Consider the following 18,556-nt stretch of genomic DNA (forward strand, 5'->3'; position numbering starts at 1 on the left):
CCCCCCCCCCCATATCCCCATGTGTTCTTCTGTGTGTCCTCATGTGCCGCCATGTGTCCTTCTGTGCCTCCCATGTGCCCCCATGTGTACTTCTGTGCCCCCATGTGTCCTCCTGTCTGTTCTCATGTGCCCCCAATGTGTCCTGTGTCCTCATGTGCCCTGGATGTGTACTTCTGTGCCCCCCCATGTGCTCCTGTGCCCCTATATGTCCTCCTGTGCCCTCCATGTGTCCTGTGTGTCCTCATGTGCCCCCATGTGTCTTTCTGTGCCCCCTCATGTGTGCTCCTATGCCCCCCATATGTCCTCCTGTGCCCCCCATATGTCCTTCTGGGTGTCCTCATTTCCCCCCATGTGTCCTCATGTGCCCCCCTGCCTTCCCCGTGCCTGCCTTCCTCCCTCCCGAGTCTCCTGCCCCCCCCCCCCCCCCCCGGATGGAGTGTCAATAGCAGCGGCAACTTACCTTTGGCAGGCTCCCGCGCTGATCCTAGATCATTGTGCTACCCCCGCTAGCCTCCTCTGCCTCCCCCCTACTTATCTGGCCTCCCCGGGTGTAGCAATAAGTATTGGTGGCTAACCTCCGCAGTGCGCCCGCAATGACTGCAGACATCCGTCTTCCAGGCACTTCTCGCTCTAGTGACTGGCTTGAACTGATGACGCGCAGTTCAAAGCCGGTCACTAGAGCGAGAAGTGCCTGGAAGACGGATGTCTGCAGTCATCGTGGGCGCACTGCGGAGGTAAGCCACCAATACTTATTGCCACACCGGGGGGGGGCAGATAAGTAGGGGGGAGGCAGAGGAGGCTAGCGGGGGGCAGCGCAATGATCTAGGATCAGCGTGGGAGCCTGCCAAAGGTAAGTTGCTGCCGCTATTGACTCTCTATCCGGGGGGGGGGGGGGGGGGCAGGAGACTCGGGAGGGAGGAAGGCAGGCAGGCACAGAAAGGCAGGGAGTCCCCGACGGCGGCGGGTCAGCGGTTCGGTATCGGCGGGCGTTAAGTCGGGGATTCCCTGCCTTTGCCGTATAAGACGCGGGGACTTTTTCTCCCCACTTTTGGGGGAGAAAAAGTGCGTCTTATACGGCGACAAATACGGTAAATGTGAGTCTGTTATATCCACTACAATGTATCAGATGTAAACTTTATATGTTTATCTAATTTTGGCCTTCGGTGCCCTCTAACCCCTTCCCTAATGCCAATAGGCGTCAAGTTCTGGGGGCAGAGATTACCGGGGATCGCGCATCCCCACTGAACTTCGCGGGCGGCTGGCAGACTGTAAAACAAAACAAAAAAAAGTCTGAAACAACTTGTACAGCGCTACGATCTAGTGCAGTGCTGTACCGGGGACAGCTCTGTCACTGAGCTGTCCCCAGGAGAGCCTCACAAACAGATCGCTCTCATAGGCTTATGCCTATGAGAGCCGATCACCATGATTGGCTCTCGAAGGGGAGGGAGGGAGGGTGGCTGGAAATTTTTTTTTTATTATTTTTTTTTTTTCTTATTGAAATAAAAGACTTAAATTAATAATTTTAAAAAAAAATCAAAACGTTGCAGCAGAAATCAGCTCTGTTGGGGGCAACAAAAGGAAGGGGGGGGGGGCAGATCCATTTGTGTGCTAAGTTGTATGGCTCTGCAGCGAGCTGTTAAAGCTGCAGGGCACTGAATTGTAAAAAAAAATGGCCTGGTCATTAGGGGGGTGTAAGCCTATGGTCCTTAAGTGGTTAAAATAACTTCCCAGCATTTAGCATTGAAAACAGCACCAAAAGTAGTAGTCAAAGTACGGTATTATCAAATTGATTTTGTGTATTTTTTGCTTGCTGGGCAGTGTTCTCCCCAGAATTTTTTTTCAGCCGGGTGGTATGAAAAAGAAGCCAGGTGTGGCAAGATGAGAAAATGCAGGACTGGTGCTTCTCTGCACAAGTCTGCTTACAGCAGAGGAGGAGGTGAGCTGATGACAGCCAGGTGGTCACCAAAACTAGCCGGGTGGAGCACCCGGCTAAAAGAGCCTGGGGAGAACACTGCTGGGGGTTAAAAGGCATTTTATTGAAAAGATGTGAAAATATCAACTTGGAGAAAAATAAAGAGAAAAAGTGAATTGCGTATAGACCCAGGTTTTAGTAGGATTTCCATAAATCATAATTACATTTTTTTTTTTTTTAATTTATTTTTTTTTAAATTTCCCCCTGAGGCTGGTAGCACACTTGTCTGTGCTGAAAACAAAGAGTATTCTGCCATGTGCGTTCCTGCAGTTTTTCCCTCGTATGCATGTTTCCATTTGTGTTTTCATGCATTTTTTTTATGTGTTTCCATTGTGCATGATAAATTAATCATATTTAATGAATTAAATACATTATCAATTCCCCCTCCCCTTTTTTTTTCTAAAACAAATGATTTTTTTTTAATTTCATATAAGATAACATTGCACACAGTATGGGGAAGAAGGAACTTTCTGTGCAGTTATAAAATGTACAAACAATTATATTAGAAAATGCATACCAATGCAAATTTTGTGCAGCCCATAGACTGAGATTTTGTGCAATTTCACATGTGTTGTCCGCTATGTGGAAAACGCATTTTGCTAATTTGCTCCCTGCCTAAAGGTGGCCCCACACGATACAATAAAATGATCCGATTTTACGGCAATTCGATAAAAGCGATCGTATCGCCCGAAAAAATTTAAAGCTTTTTTTCTCATTCGATTGAAAAATCCGATCGGATTTCCCGTTTTCTTCGATTTTTATCGATCCGGAATGCCAGATATTTTTCCTCAATCTTTCTAAAGATTGTATGGTGTGTGTTAGATTGTCAATGTATTACTATACACACCCTAACAATTTTGTCAGAGTTTCCAATCATTTTTATCATAATTGGGGAAAAATTGAACATAGGTGTGTGGTACATTGGTCAGATTTTTGAAATGTTACAATCCAGTCAGAAAAATTGATTGCAATTCTTAAATTGAACAGATATTTAAAAAATTGTATGGTGTGTGGCCACCTTAAGGCTATCAAGCTGCGGCTAATCCTTTTGATTAAAGTATGTATATAAACGGCGCTACAGAAATAGGGTAGAGTCCACTATAGTCCACTTTCCCTTTAGACAATATATGAATGTTCTTGCGTGTCTGGGCCTCTTGCTGAGTGTAGCTGCACCCTTCGGAAAAATGTCCAATACTGTAGATAGTGCTCCACTTCACTTGATACAACAAAATTGGGGTATCCCCATAGGGACCGCACTCACCCGTCCAATTTGACCACTGCTAGACTGGTCAAAATGCGCAGTAGTATCCTCCCCGCTTGGGTTCCTCTGCTGCTTGGTGCTGTCGATGGAAGATTCGTCCTGGATAGTTCCTCTTCAGGCTAGTGACCTTCCGTTTACCTCATAGAGAATAAGGATATCCCATAGCATAATTCCGTAAAACTTGTAAAAGGTTTATTCAAACTTAAAATACTCACAAGAGTAAATGTGGTTAACAGCCTCTAGAGTAATTAACGGGCTCTCCCCCGTGCCTCCCGGGTAAGGCCGATTGGTTGCACCGCCAATGCCGCTATCTGGCTGACCGTTCATGTACCGCTGCGCGCTTCCGTGTTGTCCTGGTTTGTCCTACGGCTCCACCCTACGCGTTTCGTCACTCCGAGTGACTCATCAGGGGCGTGGTTTGCCGTGGACACCAGGTACATTTATATTATCCGTCGGGTACAAGGATTACGTAATTCCGCCCTACAGGGGGCTGGGTTACGTAAGTGCCAAGGAGAAAGTGGCGTCCTTCCGTAATGGTGTAAGGCTTCCGCATCAGGGAGGAGGATCAATAAAAACGTAGGACGCCATTGCGTCTTGGGGGTATGACGCGGCCGCGTAAAAAACTTTAAGCCAATGCACCCAAGCTAGTGGCAGCGGGGCCGTCGTGAAGAAATGACGTATGTAGCAATGGAGGGGATTATGCGTTCCAGCATGATCTCCTGCCTCGGTTGAGAGCCCGTTTTCCATATTCAGCATACCAAAAAGTAATAAAAAATAAATAAATGTTCAGCATATTTAAAACAGTCTAAACTCCATTTGGTCCAATTATCAACATAACAATAATTACAAACATTAAGAATACATTAGAGAGTCAGTTGCAAAATCCCACAACATACTTTTCCACCTCTTATGCCATCTCGTGGTCAAATTAAATATTGTACATGTCCATCCACTATACTAAAAACATATAAATAAAAATAATCAACCTAAAGCAAACAGGGGGCTTCTAGCCTTCATGGAAGTTCATGCTTTAATTATCGATAATTCTATATATCCCTCAGTGTGACATTCAATTTAGATTACTAATTGTTTGCAATAAAGCAATTAAGATCTAAATCGATATTGTGCCCCCTTGGTCTTAAAGTTCCCATATCATAAATCCATTTAGTTTCATGTTTGGATATGTCTCTAATCCTGTTGCATCCCCTCCATGAATAATTAGCTTTTTCCAACCCACAAAATTTGAGGGAGCTGGGATCGGAGTTATGGTGTGTCCTGTAGTGATCCGAGACACTGTGGCCTGTAAATCCTCTCCTGATGTTACCTATATGTTCCCCTACCCTGGTCTTAAGTTGTCTTGTAGTCCGTCCAATGTATTGGGTGTTACATGGGCACCATACCATGTAAACCACCCCTTTGGAATTACAAGTTATATTCTGTTTAATTGTATACTTTAATCCTCTGGATGTTGAGGTCACCTCCATGCTTTTTACTGGCTTTGCTTCTCGACACCCCACACAGTCTCTACACGGGAAAAACCCATCTTTTTGCCAAAATGGGACAACCGTCTTTGGTGGATTCACACAGCTCGGGGCCATATAACTTTTTAGATTTTTAGCTCTCCTATAGATAAACCGTGGGGCCTCTGGCAGGATTTTCCCAAGCGTTGAATCCTCCTTTAGTATTGGCCAATGTCTCCTGATCACATGTTCTACCTGTCTGTATTGAGTCGAGTAATCTGTGATAAACGGTAGGTTTTCCATTGGCTGGGGTCCATTTGTGTTCCTTCGGCCTGATCTAAGAAGTACCGATCTCTCTATTCTTCCCACTTCCATGATCTCCTTTTGTATTTCCACATTGTCATACCCCTTCTCCACAAATCTTTCAGCTAATAATTGGGATTGCTTCACGTAATCTTCCAATTTGCTACAGTTCCTCCGCATTCTCATGAATTGGCCTCTAGGGATGGCCTTTTTCCACCTAGGGTGATGGCAGCTCTGGGTTGAGAGGTACCCATTTTTATCCGTTGGTTTGAAAAATGTGGTGGTAATTAGCAGAGTCCCTCTTTTTTCAATGTTGAGATCCAGATAATGGATAGACCGCTCACTTACTTCCATTGTTAGCTCAATATTCAAATTATTTCCATTTAAATTTTCAAAGTAGGTCAATAAATCTTCACTCCCCCCATACCAGAAACAGGTCGTCTATAAATCTCCGCCAGACCTTGACCCTATTATCCCTTCCCTCACCTAAGACTTGTTCCTCCCATTTCCCCATAAAAAGATTCGCTAGGGAGGGGGCAAACCCCGCCCCCATTGCACAACCCTTCACCTGCAGGAAGAAGTCTCCATGATGCCAGAAATAATTCCTTGTTAGGGCAAAATTGAGTAATTTCATTAGGAAATCTCTATTTTTGAAATGTTACAATCCAGTCAGAAAAATTGATTGCAATTCTTAAATTGAACAGATATATTTAAAAAATTGTATGGTGTGTGGCCACCTTAAAGGAAAACTTAAGTCAAATAAAAAAAATGACATTTACTCACCTGGGGCATCCCTCAGCACCCCGAAGCTGGATGGTGCCCTCGCAGCCCCGCTCCGATCCTCCTGTCCCCACCGGCGGCTACTTCCGGTTCGGCGACAGCCGCCGACAGGCTGGGAACGCGGCTGATTTTCCGCGTTCCCAGCCGCTGCTATCACCCTCTATGCTGCTATAGCGTCTATATATACGCTATAGCAGCATAGAGGGTGATAGCAGCGGCTGGGAACGCGGAAAATCAGCCGCGTTCCCAGCCTGTCGGCGGCTGTCGCCGAACCGGAAGTAGCCGCCGGTGGGGACAGGAGGATCGGAGCGGGGCTGCGAGGGCACCATCCAGCTTCGGGGTGCTGAGGGATGCCCCAGGTGAGTAAATGTCATTTTTTTTATTTGACTTAAGTTTTCCTTTAAGGCTATCAAGCTGCGGCTAATCCTTTTGATTAGAGAGGAAGTTCTGAGTTCTAAGAATGTTCCATTATAAATAAAAATGGAGAGCGAGTCATTGCTGATCACTGTAAACATTATGTCATGTTGGGTGGAATTCCTACTTCAAAGCCGTTTACTACACCCCAAACCATCCCCTAATTGTCTTTGTTTTGTTGTATAGTTAACCCTAGCCTTGTGTACTTTTGCCCAGCCTTGTTTATTTTTTTCCCATCTAATGTTATGCAGAATACTGCACCTCTGATTATTCTAAGATTTTATTTGTCTAAGATATTGGGAATGTGTCAGTTGTTAAGGACCGGGCTGTTTCTGTGAGATCTGCTCTGCGTGGGCTCTCCAGCCCGCAGCGCAGATCGTGTGCAAGGCAGGGCGATCAAACTTTCCCCCCTTCTTTCCCCACTAGGGGGATGAGCTGCTGGGGGGGGGGGGTATGATCACCGCCGCTCCGTGTGGCCGAGCGGGAGGGGCTCAGAGGTCGGGGATCGCCGATCTCCTTTACGGCGCTGCAGCGCCGTATGATGTAAACAGCGGGGATTTCTTCGGCGGCTCGCACACTGTTCACGGAGACACCCTTCGTGAACTGGCATAGGCTCGAACGAGCGGCTGTTTCCATGCAAAACCACAAACGACCAGCCACCGCCTATCGGCGTTAGCTGGTCGTTAAGTGGTTAAGTTTCCCATTTACGATCCAATTACCCAAATTACCGACCGTTTGATTGGAAACTATCGGGTCTACCGACGGAGGGAAAAATGATGAGCAATCTGATCAGACTAAAAGAATCGTTCCAAAGTTTTGGAGTGAAGGACTGATCGATAGAAAAGTTGTTAGTCATCGGTCGTCACGTTTAACACTACCCAGTTCATTTGATAACAAGATTGTACTGTGAATGGGTACCTTTACATTGTCTGTCTGTGTACCAACTTCTAGTGCCTTCAATAAATATCTAAGTCGTGCACTGCTTGGCTCCACCAGCAGATGGCAGACAAACATCAAATATTATCTATTTGTTTAGTCCCTGAAACAATAATTTATTTTTTGTGATGCTGTGATTCTTCTTGTTGAATCTAGGTTTTGGTGGCATTTTTGTATATAAAATAAGTAAATAAAAAGATCACACTTTTTTTTTCTTTCTAAATAATTCACATAATTTGTGTAAAATGTAGCTCCAGAAATAATCAAACAGACCTGCACAGACATTCTAGTTGTACAAACATTTAACAAAATGTGTTTTTTTTGTTTTTATTTTTGTTTTTGTTTTGTTTTTTTAATGCTCAGTGGATCACACTTTGGGATAAAGGCAGAGTGCATTTTTAGCTTGCTTTTTTTTTTTTTTTTTTTTTTTTTTTTTTTTTGGAGAGGAGAGACCCTTTTTCCCAAATATTGGTGTCTCATTGCTATTTTTGTTACATGGCAAGAAAATTAAGTAAAAAATAAACAAGCTACAAAGCTAAATGTTCAAAACGCTTGTCTGAATGTTTGCTGCTGTTTTACCTGATGTTTACTATATATTTTTGTGGTGTGGGAGGAACTGGACCTCTCAGAGCACATCCACTCAAACACTGGGAGAACGTACCAACTCCAATAGTATGCTGGTCAGGGATCAAACCTGGGACTCTAGTGCTAACCACTGAGCCACACTATGGGCTTGATTCACTAGGACAAATAGCATGCCTTATCAAAGTTAGTACGTCTTATCCAAGTTAATACGCCTTATCAGAGTAGCATAGTGAGTGCTACGAACCCACAGGGGCTCAGGGCAGGACGAGTGGAGCTCTTGTCATTGCCAATTAGCAGGCATAAGTTCGTAGCGCTCGGTATGCTACTCTGATAAGGCGTGTTAACTTTGATAAGGCGTGTTATCTCTGATAAGGCATGCTATTTGTCTCAGTCAATCAAGCACTATATCTGCCTAATGGTCACTCCAGCTTTGTATCTGCATGATGTTGGTAGGGGCATTATGTCTACCTGATGTTTAATATTATGTTCACTTTGGTACTTAGTCTCTCTGTCTGGTATTCGAGGATTATGAATTGATGGTAGATTTAATAAAAATGGAAAATGAACTTCTGTCAATCGGTGCGATCATTCATAGAGTTCACTATATATGCTATCTTCCTGATATTTGTAATAGATCTATATAGTCTGATTTATGTCTACTGTTCACCATGGCCCCTAATCTCACGTTATCTTGCTTGCTGCAGTATCAGTCTGATGTTCACTGTGATGCTATATTTGTGCGATGTGGAATGTGGCATTGTACTTGACTGATATTCGTTATAGTGCTATGTCTTTCTGTTCCCCATGGTACTATAGCATATTCACTAAGTTGTGTCAGCCACAAAAACAAATTCCATTTTCCCACTGTTCTGTGTTTATTATGCGTTCTACAACCTAACCTTGCATTGCAAGCACTCCAATATATTCAGAAATGTTTCTGCTGTAATAAATCTTAGTCAGAATGACTCTATTTGGTACATTGCCGACGAGAAGGAAGCTTTTCATACCGCCTCCCACATTCCTGCTCCTCACTGATTGGCTGGGAGCAAATCATTGTCAAGCTGCTGACATCTAATCTATGCTGTGGTCACATGTTTACAAAGCAAGCTAGATATGACAGTGCAGTTTGTAAGAGAAAACAGAATAAGGGAGGGGAAGAAAATTTTTTATATGTGTATCACTCGAAAACCATTCAAGTCAATGGAAAAAATGTAAAAGGCTGCCATTCTCACAGTAATCAAGCCAGAGCCCCCACACTTGGCACAGTTGGTCACTTGGTGACCGAGGTTACAAATCCAGGAAAAGCGGGCGGAGCATAAAACAGCCAATTAAAATTCAGCCATTCATTTTAAATGGGAAAATGTAAACTGCAGCCATTCTTACACTGTTAATCGCAGGGTTCTCAAACTTGCCACACTTGGTGACTGGATGAATAAGATTAAGATTTAGGAAAGTGGGTGGAGCCTACAACAGCCAGTCAAAATGCACCTATTGAGTTTAAAGGGGAATATTGAAACTGCTGCAATTCTTACACTGTTAATGGCAGAGGCTTCAGACCTGCTGCAGTCAGTCATTGGGTGACTGGGGTCCAAATTCACTACAGGGGCGGGACCACAAACAGCCAATCAGATTTCTTTGCTGGATAAACTGCTTCCATTCACACATTTTTGATGCCAGGAACCTGAAAGCTCACAAAATTGGTCATTGAGTGACTGTGTGACAAGGTTACACAAAGTGGGCGGATCCAAAAACAAATTTTACTGGGGAAATATAAACTGCAGCCATTCTTACACTGTTAATGGCAGGGTTGTCAAACTTTGCACAGTTAGTCATTGGGTGAATGAGATTAAGATTTTGGAAAGTTGTTGGAGCCTACAACAGCCAATCAAAATTCAACTTTTGATTTTCAAAGGGAATATTTAAACTGCTACCATTCTCATACTGTTAATAGCAGATGCCTCAAACCTGATACAGTTGGTCACTGGGTGACTGGGGTTCAAATTCAGAAAGGGGCGGAGCCACAAACAGCCAATCAGATATACAAAGTATTGATACCAAGGACCCCAAAGCTGATAAACTTGGTAATTGAGTGACTATATGTCAAGGTTACAAAAAGTGGGCGGTGCCAGAAACTTATTTTTTTCCTTGCCAGAGTTCCCAAACTTGACACAATTGGCCACTGGGTGCCTGCGATTATTATTCAGAAATGTGGGTGGAGCCTACAACAGCCAATCAAAATTCACCAATTGATTTTCATGGGGATTGCTACCATTCTTACACGGTTAATGGCCGAGGCCTCACACCTGATACAGTCAGTAATTGGGTGACTGGGGACCAAATTCACTAAAGGGGGTGGAGCCACAAACAGCCAATCAGATTTGTTAGATTGATTTCAGCCATTCTGTTATTGGCAGGGTTTTCAAACTTGACACAGTTGGCCACTGGGTGACTACAATTAATATTCAGGAAAGTGGGTGGAGCGTACAGCAGCCAATCAAAATTCATCTTTTGATTTTCAAGGGGAATATTTACATTGCTGCCATTCTTGCACTGTTAATGGCACAGATTATTATACAGATAAGTGGGTGGAGCCTAAAAAAGCCAATCAAAATTCACCTGTTGATTTTCAAGGGGAATATTAAAATTGCTGCCATTCTTGCACTGTTAATGGCACAAGCCTCAAACCTGATACAGTTGGTCATTGGGTCACTGGGGTTCGAATTCAGAAAAGGGGATAGAGCAGGCATGGGCAAACTTGGCCCTCCAGCTGTTGAGGAACTACAAGTCCCACAAATGCATTTGCAGCTGGAAAGCCAAGTTTGCCCATGCCTGGGATAGAGCCACAAACAGCCAATCAGATGTGTTTCATTTCACTGGGAAAATACAAATTATTGATGCCAAGGACCCAAAGCTCACAAGCATGGTCATTTAGTGACTGCGTGTCCAGGTTACAAAAAGTGGGCGGAGCCAAACACATTTCACTGGGAAAATGTAAACTGCAGCCCTTCTTCACGGTTAATGGCAGGGATCTCAAACTTTGCCAAGATGGTCACAGGGTGACTGAGATTAATATTCAGGGAAGTGGGTGGAGCCTATAATAGCCAATCAAAATTCACGTGTTGATTTTCAAGGGAAATATTTAAATTGCTGCCATTTTTACACTGGTAATAGCAGATGCCTCAAACCTGCTATAGTTGGTCATTGGGTGACTGGGGTTCAAATGTTGGAGAGGGGCGCAGCCACAAACCGTTTATCTGATTTGTTTCATTTCTATGGGAGTATACAAATTATTGATGAGGGTTAGGAAAAGTGGGCGGAGTCAAAACCGGTCAAATACATACACGGGAGGGCAGTTCCAGGTCATTAGTAGGCGGAGACAAATACAAATTTCCCTGGGAAAATGTATACTGCAGCCATTCTTACACTGTTAATGGCAAACTTTGCACAGTTGGTCACTGGGTGACTGGGTTTAATATTCAGAGAAGTAGGTGGAGCCTACAAAAGTGAATCAAACCTCACCTATTGCTTCTCAAGGGGAATATTTAATTGCTGCCATTCTTGCACTGTTAATGGCACAGACCTCAAACCTGCTACAGTTGGTCATTAGGTGACTGGGGTTCAAATTCAGAAAAGGGGGTGGAGCCACAAACAGCCAATCAGATTTTTTTTTTATTTCAATGCAAATTGATTCCAAAGAAGCTCACAAACTTGGTCATTGAGTAATTGTGTGTTAGGGTTAGAAAAAGTGGGCGGAGCCAACACTAGCCAAATACATTCCCGGGCAACGCCGGGCAATCAGCTAGTTTACTATATAAAATTAACTGAAATCAAAACAGGGACGGTATGTAAGTAGAACAACTATTTATCTACTTTTTTTTTTTTTTTTTTTTTTATTACCTCATGGATAGTATGGCTGTCCATGCTGCTTTAGGGCTCTTTCACACCAGAGCCCGTTTTCTGCGGTGTAATGCAAAGTCGAAACTTTGCGTTAACAAACCAAGGTAAATTGAAAGTGCATAGACTTTCGGTTTACCTTTCACACCTGATGCTGCATTTTGGTGCGTTGCGGTTCAACACACCTGGGATCTTTTAATCGTCGGGAGCTCTGGCCCCGCATCCGGTTCACTTCTGGAATTTCAGACTTTAAAGTCTGAAAACCACTGCGCCTGCATTGTCGTGTCCTCACTCCCGCTGATGTCACCAGTAGCGTACTGCGCAGACACAGACCATACTGGGCCTGAGCAGTACGCTCCTGGTGACATCAGTGGGAGCGAGTACATGGCAACGCAGGCGCAGTGGTTTTCAGACTTTAAAGCCTGAAATTCCAGAAGTGAACCGGAGGCGGGGCCGGAGCATCGACCAGTGTCTGCGCGGGCACAGGATGTCTGCGGGGGACCATTAGAAGCTTGTAAGTAAGTAAGTAAGCTTGTGAGTAAGTTCAACTCATTTTCCCCCAACCCCCTACAGTATTCCTTTAAGTGTCGCCAGGCCTGCAACTTGGCCTCTCATGGCTTCAGGAATAGTGAAGCGCAAGATTTAGCTTATTTAACCCATCTTTCGGTACAAGATAGGTTATACTTACTAGACACCTAATATAACTAGCTGGTAGAGTGTTTTCCTAACGTCTGTTTCTAAATTAGTGGGCTGTTGGATGGATTTGAGGTAAATTACCTTAGCAACATAGGGAAGACTGAAGAGACACAGCTCATCTTAAGCTATGGCTAACCATAACCACATGGGGGAAGGTGGGTTGGGGAGGTGTCACAGAAGTAGAGGGGTCTGTTTTATGTAAAGTGGTTGAGAGCTAATTCCCTGAGACCATGCTGATTGTGAGTGCACTCTTTTGGGCACAATCAGTTGAGTACTCGTTATCTGAGACCTATTGATGGCATTGTTCGGCAATATAGCAAAGAGTGTCGTTACAAAATTTAGCAGCTAGAGGATGACGCATCTAGTGGATCTTATGGCACAGGCAAGAGCTGGGCTGATCATAAATGCATTCAGGAAAGCTGATGCAGAGCTGTAGTGCATTTGCACATGCAGTGCGATCTTTGGACTTTGGCGTTTCCTTCTCCCAGTGCATTGGCCTGCCGCTGCTGCAAAGATATTGTGGTGAAGGATTGTGATGAGAGCACAGTAACCAAGATCCCTAGATGCGGCCGCTTGCCTTTAAGCTCTCCAAGCGTGGTTACCATGTGTTGCTGATCACCAAAGGTAAAGTTGAGAGTGAAGGGGTATCCCCACTTGTAGTGGACATTATGCACCCTCAAAGCTTGCAGATGGGGCCTGAAGTCACAACACTTAGTCCAGGTCACTTGGGCCATTGAAGATTTGGTACCTCATCTCTTGGAAAGTTGTCAGGCTTGTTCCTGTTGGCCTCTAGCAATTGTTCTTTTGTGTGTGGCCTTATATTCAATTGATATTTGTGTATATGTGTATATATGTATATGTATATATATATATATATATATATATATATATATATATATATATATATATATATATATATATATAATCTCCCTTGGATAGTGTAGCTGTTTGTTGTTGTAGTATATTGATAATCGCTCTTAGGGGCGTAGCAATAACCATAGCCGCCATACCACCTGCATTGGGTCCCCTGAAAAAGAGGTACCCCAGATGGTACCTGATATGTTCACTATTAAGTTTGCTTTTGTTTCTCCACCCTCTAACCTTGTCTCAGTGCTCATGGACTATACACAGTGTGCATTGCATGAAAATGTAAATTGCTCAGTCAATTCATATTCATATATAGGGGCAGGTAGCATTGCAAAAGAGTGCCTAGATATGATGGCCCCATGAAAATGTTGCTATGGGGCCTTATGTCTAGCTACACCACTGATCGCTCTTTACCAATATTCAACAAATTGCAATGAGCCAGTGTTCATTCTGAAAGTGTGCAGTTTGCTGGGATATAACTGTACTTGTTGTACTGGTGGGTACATTACTTTTATAAATTTGTCAGCAAAAGTAAAGCACTTAAGCGGAAAGTTTAAATGAATGCATGGAATTACTGATTTTGACTGGCTGCATTTTTTCATAGTGCCATAATAGTTAAATTGTGATTAAGTAGCCAAAATCTAACACACAGGCAAAAAATGCAGCATATTCAATCAGTGAAAAAAATGATTCAGTACGGAACCAATCTTCCATATTGTTTTAATAAATGAGCCTTTTGGGTCCTGTTGCTCTATTGGTTATATGAAGTACACAACATATTTTGCTGCTCCTTTTTATATTCCGTTTTATCATGCAACATAACAAGGGGAAGTCTTGGCTTTATTGTTTTGAAGATACTATTTTTCTGCAGTCAGCACTTAAAAGTCTAATTATCTTTCTTCACCCGCTGTCATTACTTCACTGTTTAATTAGACATTAATTAAATTTCATTGAGCAGTTTGCATACCTGTTTTGGCGAGCACAGCAATAATAAGCATTTTGGAAGTATTTGCGTTTTACCTCTCTGTTTTTTCTTTAATACTACATTACTTTAGTGAGTTTTTGAACCTTCCTATTTGCAGTGAAATGTCTGTTATTTTTAAGTTATTTCTTTTTGTGTAATTTCTTTTTGTGAACTATGTTTTTCTGGAATGACAATGAGGCATTCAATATAATACACAAACATTACTAATACACAAACATTAATTAATCTGCCATTATATACAATTTGTCAAATGTGAACCCCTCTGAAGAGCACCAGTTGGTCCCTCTAGAATTCCTGGTTGAGGATGGTCAATTAGATGCATATAGTTGTGAGTTGATGCTGGATTTTGCTAATTCTGTATGCAAATTCACGCAGCTTGAAAAAGGACCAATCAAACAGCACCAAAGTGGAATTCGGTTGGTCTAATTTCAAGCTGCATAAACTTGCATACAAGATTTACAAAATCCTGCTTTATCACAGAATTATTTGCATCTCATTGCCCATCCCTATTCCTGGTATGCTTTTCTTGCCTGGCCCTAGCTGTATACTCTAATTGGTGCACTAATGCTGAGGTGGTGACTTGAGTGAGGTCCCAGTCAGATACTTGCAGTTTTCAGGGATCCATGGGGCTCATTGGAAAATATAATAGTTTTTAACATAGGATTTTGGGTACTATTGTATTTTGATGCATACAATTACATACAATTACATGCTAGTGTTAGGAGTAGTAGTAATGGTGCCATAGCTGGGATGGATAGTTTGTGAGTTAGAGCCCTTTCCTATTGCAGATTGTGATTCTTACCACGATTTGCAGCTATTAACAAACGTGATATTCTGTGCATTGCGGCACGATTTTACATGTGATTATGTGTGGCACAGTTGCAATTTTCCAGGGAAAAGGCGCACTGTACAAGCCAGAATGAAGCTAAAGCTACATACAAACTTTTACTAATGTCTTAGAAAAACATGTAGAGTATACACAGATCTTCACTGACTTCAATGTCACTGACCAGGTCATTAGTAATCTATTGCATTGTATCATTAATGACCAATGGCCATCATTGTAATACCTTCCTTTGTAAATCCAGTTTAAGGCCTTGGACCCACTAGGAATCGCTGCAGCGCTTTAAAATCGCCACTGCACTGTGTGCAGCAATTCCTAGGGTGTTTGCAATGGCGATTACCCAACATTTTGAAGCGCTGTACATTAATATGTACAGCGCTTCCGATTTGCAATTTTTTTTTTTCAATAAAACTAGTATACTTACCAGGCGTCCGTCTTCCATCCATAGTCCAGCCCCTAAAGCAAGAGGTCATAGGTGCTTCTCTATGACCAATCAGAGAAGCGCCTGTGATCTTTTCCTTTAGGGGCAGGGCTTCGGACAGAAGAAGGAAATACAAAGACTCGGTAATTATAATTAATAATCGCTTTGATAATCGATTTATGCAGCGCTTATATACTTTGCATTGAGTGCTAACGCACTCAAAATGCTGCATGCCCTGCAATTCCGATTACCCCTAATTGCAATCGTACGAATGGGTTCCGCCACACTCACTTTTATTGACAAAGTATTTTTGGGAATCGCTGGCGATCCCAAAACATTGCCAAAAACGCCATAGTGGGAACCTACCGTAAGTGAGTAAAGTCTGACTGCTAAAAACTTAAAATGAGGCACACAGAAGTATATGTGAATTGCACTTCAATAAGATGCAAATAAATATAAATAATCTAAATAGAATAGCTCAGGTTGATTTTTTGTTATTGTGATGTGTATATAAAGCATTGTGTAGAACATATCATTTTAATGTCTGAAACAAGCTGGGATTTTGGCATTTTCTGTTGTTCTTTCCTGTATCCAGGGAGATGTTTGGGAGCAGAAACCTGACTGTATAATTCCTATGGCTAATGGCTCTGTGATGCAGCACTTGACTGTATGTGTTTCAAATGTGATGGTATAATCCATTGTCCTTGCTTCCATAATTTAATAATTTAGTTTCTCTAGTCATGTCCCCATGGGATGCTGTACATTGGCAAGTGTAGGATTTTCATGCAACCTGGGTGTATTTTGTGGTATATGCTGGCCATCTGATTGGCATAGCCAGAAGCTATGGAACCTCCGTCCTCTTGTCTGTGGCCACGTTCCTTGATCTCTTGGAGCAAATCCTAAAAAGACTGCTGATAATTTGAAGCATTTTCGGGAAGGAAAGCAATTTGATGTTGGTAATAAATTGTTACAAGTGAAACTGTAAATGCTAGTTGCAAATGTAAACCTGCCTAAAGTGACACGAAAATTTCCTGTCTTGCTGTTTTCGTCTCCCAGGAGAAGCTGCGACACAAAATTACATACGGACAAATAAAAGGCTGGCAACGGTTTTAGAAATCGTTGGCTTTGTTTCTGTTTAATGAAACTGATTTACGGTTTCTGTATTAGCAGATTAAGCAGTGTTCCTGCTACAGTAATGACAGTTTTACCAGACCTTCTCCATTAGTAAATTGATGCACCTTGTATAATATTTCTGATGTAGACTTCTTTAAAGGACTCTCAAGGTGACATGTGGCATGATGAGATAGACATGTACAGTGCCTAGCACACAAATAAGTAGGCTGTGTTCTTTTTTTTTTTTTTTTTTTTTTTTTCTTTCTCTGCCTGAAAAAGTTAAAAATCAATTCATGTCCGGGTCGGGACCGGGTCGGACTCTAGCGTAACCCTCGCTGATGAGGAATTGCAGCCATAAAACACTTTTGTGGCAGTAAATGGCTTCTAAGAGCAGGAAAGAGATAAAAAATGTCAATAGTTCATATATTTTAGCCCGGGCATACTTCAATTAATGCGTCATTGAGAAAAGGCCATGAAACAGTAAAAGCTTACAGTAAAACTGTGGGATAACTTTAAAGATTTTTAGGAGGACAGATACAATTGTTTATCTCAGGTTCTTTTTTTTTCGCCTCGGATGTCCTTTAAAGAGAACCCGAGGTGTGTTTAAAGAATGTTATCTGCATACAGAGGCTGGATCTGGCTATACAGCCAAGCCTCTGTTGCTATCCCAAACCCCACTAAGGTCCCCCTGCACTCTGCAATCCCTCATAAATCACAGCCGTGCTGTGAGGCTGTGTTTACATCTGTAGTGTCAGTCTCAGCTGCTCCCCCACCTCCTGCATAGCTCCGGCCCCTGCCCCCGTCCCTTCCCTCCAATCAGCAGGGAGGGAAGGGATGCAGGCGGGGACTGGAGTTCTGCAGGAGGCGGGGAGAGCAGCAGACTGACACTATAGAGATAAACACAGCCAGCTCTGACAAGCTGTTTGTCAGCAGCATGGCTGTGATTTATGAGGGATTGCAGAGTGCAGGGGGACCTTAGGGGGGTTTGGGATAGCAACAGAGGCTGGGCTGTATAGGCAGATCCAGCCTCTGTATGCAGATAATATTCTTCAAACTCACCTCGGGTTCTCTTTAATTACAAATGTATAGTCCCCTAGGTAGGGTCATTTAATTTATGGAAATGATTTTGCAGTGACCTTACTATTTTCTAACATTTTTTTGTAGTAATTACAGGGCAGAATCGCAATGGGGTTATTTCTGCGCGGACACGCATTGAATTGTTAGCGGAGACGTTTCGGAAGAAGCAGCCCTTCACCCACTTCCTTTCATTTGCCCTGAACCAGCCAGAGATACAGGAGAAGTTCATGCAGTTTAAAGAAGAGGTCCTAGCTAAATGCTCCAAGGTAAGTAAGTCTGTGTGTGTCTGCCTGTTTAAAGCAGGGGCACCCATTAGTTAGATTGTGATCTACCGTTAGATCACAAATGACTCCTGGGTAGATCCTACACCATTGGCCTGAGTGACATACGCGTAGTGCTCTGTCTCGTTGACTTGGATGAGATTAGAACGATATGCTGTCCTGAAGTTTTGCACAGCAGTTTAATGGAATATGATGATGCAAGGTGATGAGCCATACATTTAGAAGTATCAAGTGCTACTGCTGGTTACAATTTTCTGGATACTGAGCACGACATTGTAAGCATGATATTGTTACTATTTGTTCAATTACTATTCTGTTTGACTTATGCTTCATACACACTTGAGATAAAAGTCTCTGGAAAAGGCAAGATCACAGACCAATTATACCCCATTCCATGTAGTATGAGAGCCATACCTTCACAGTCTATTCTATGGAGCTGCACTCCCCATCAGATAAAATCTTTGCAAGATGCTGCACACAAAGATGCCCTTACACATTCAAAAGATCATTATCTGCAAAAAGATCTCTTCCTGCAATAGATCCATTCCTTCAAAATGCATTCATAGTCTATGAGATCTGCAGATCATCATACACACCTTGTTTAGCAGGCAATCATCTGCAGATCATCTGCAGATCAGATCCACCAGGATGGATTTTCAGATCTGCA

The 18,556-nt window shown here is 42.8% G+C and overlaps 1 protein-coding gene across 2 annotated transcripts in view; it reads left to right on the plus strand.

Moving 5' to 3' along the window:
- The window catches only part of ASCC1 (activating signal cointegrator 1 complex subunit 1), a 394,613-nt gene that overhangs the window by 19,410 nt on the left and 356,647 nt on the right, over positions 1 to 18,556 (plus strand). For both annotated transcript variants that reach the window (XM_068257775.1, XM_068257774.1), the window contains exon 5: positions 17,696 to 17,874. In XM_068257775.1, the coding sequence (XP_068113876.1) occupies positions 17,696 to 17,874 (179 nt within the window). The remainder of the gene's footprint in view (positions 1 to 17,695; positions 17,875 to 18,556) is intronic.

The sequence above is a fragment of the Hyperolius riggenbachi genome, chromosome 10 (genome assembly GCF_040937935.1).
Source record: "Hyperolius riggenbachi isolate aHypRig1 chromosome 10, aHypRig1.pri, whole genome shotgun sequence".
In the NCBI taxonomy this organism is placed as follows: Eukaryota; Metazoa; Chordata; class Amphibia; order Anura; family Hyperoliidae; genus Hyperolius; species Hyperolius riggenbachi.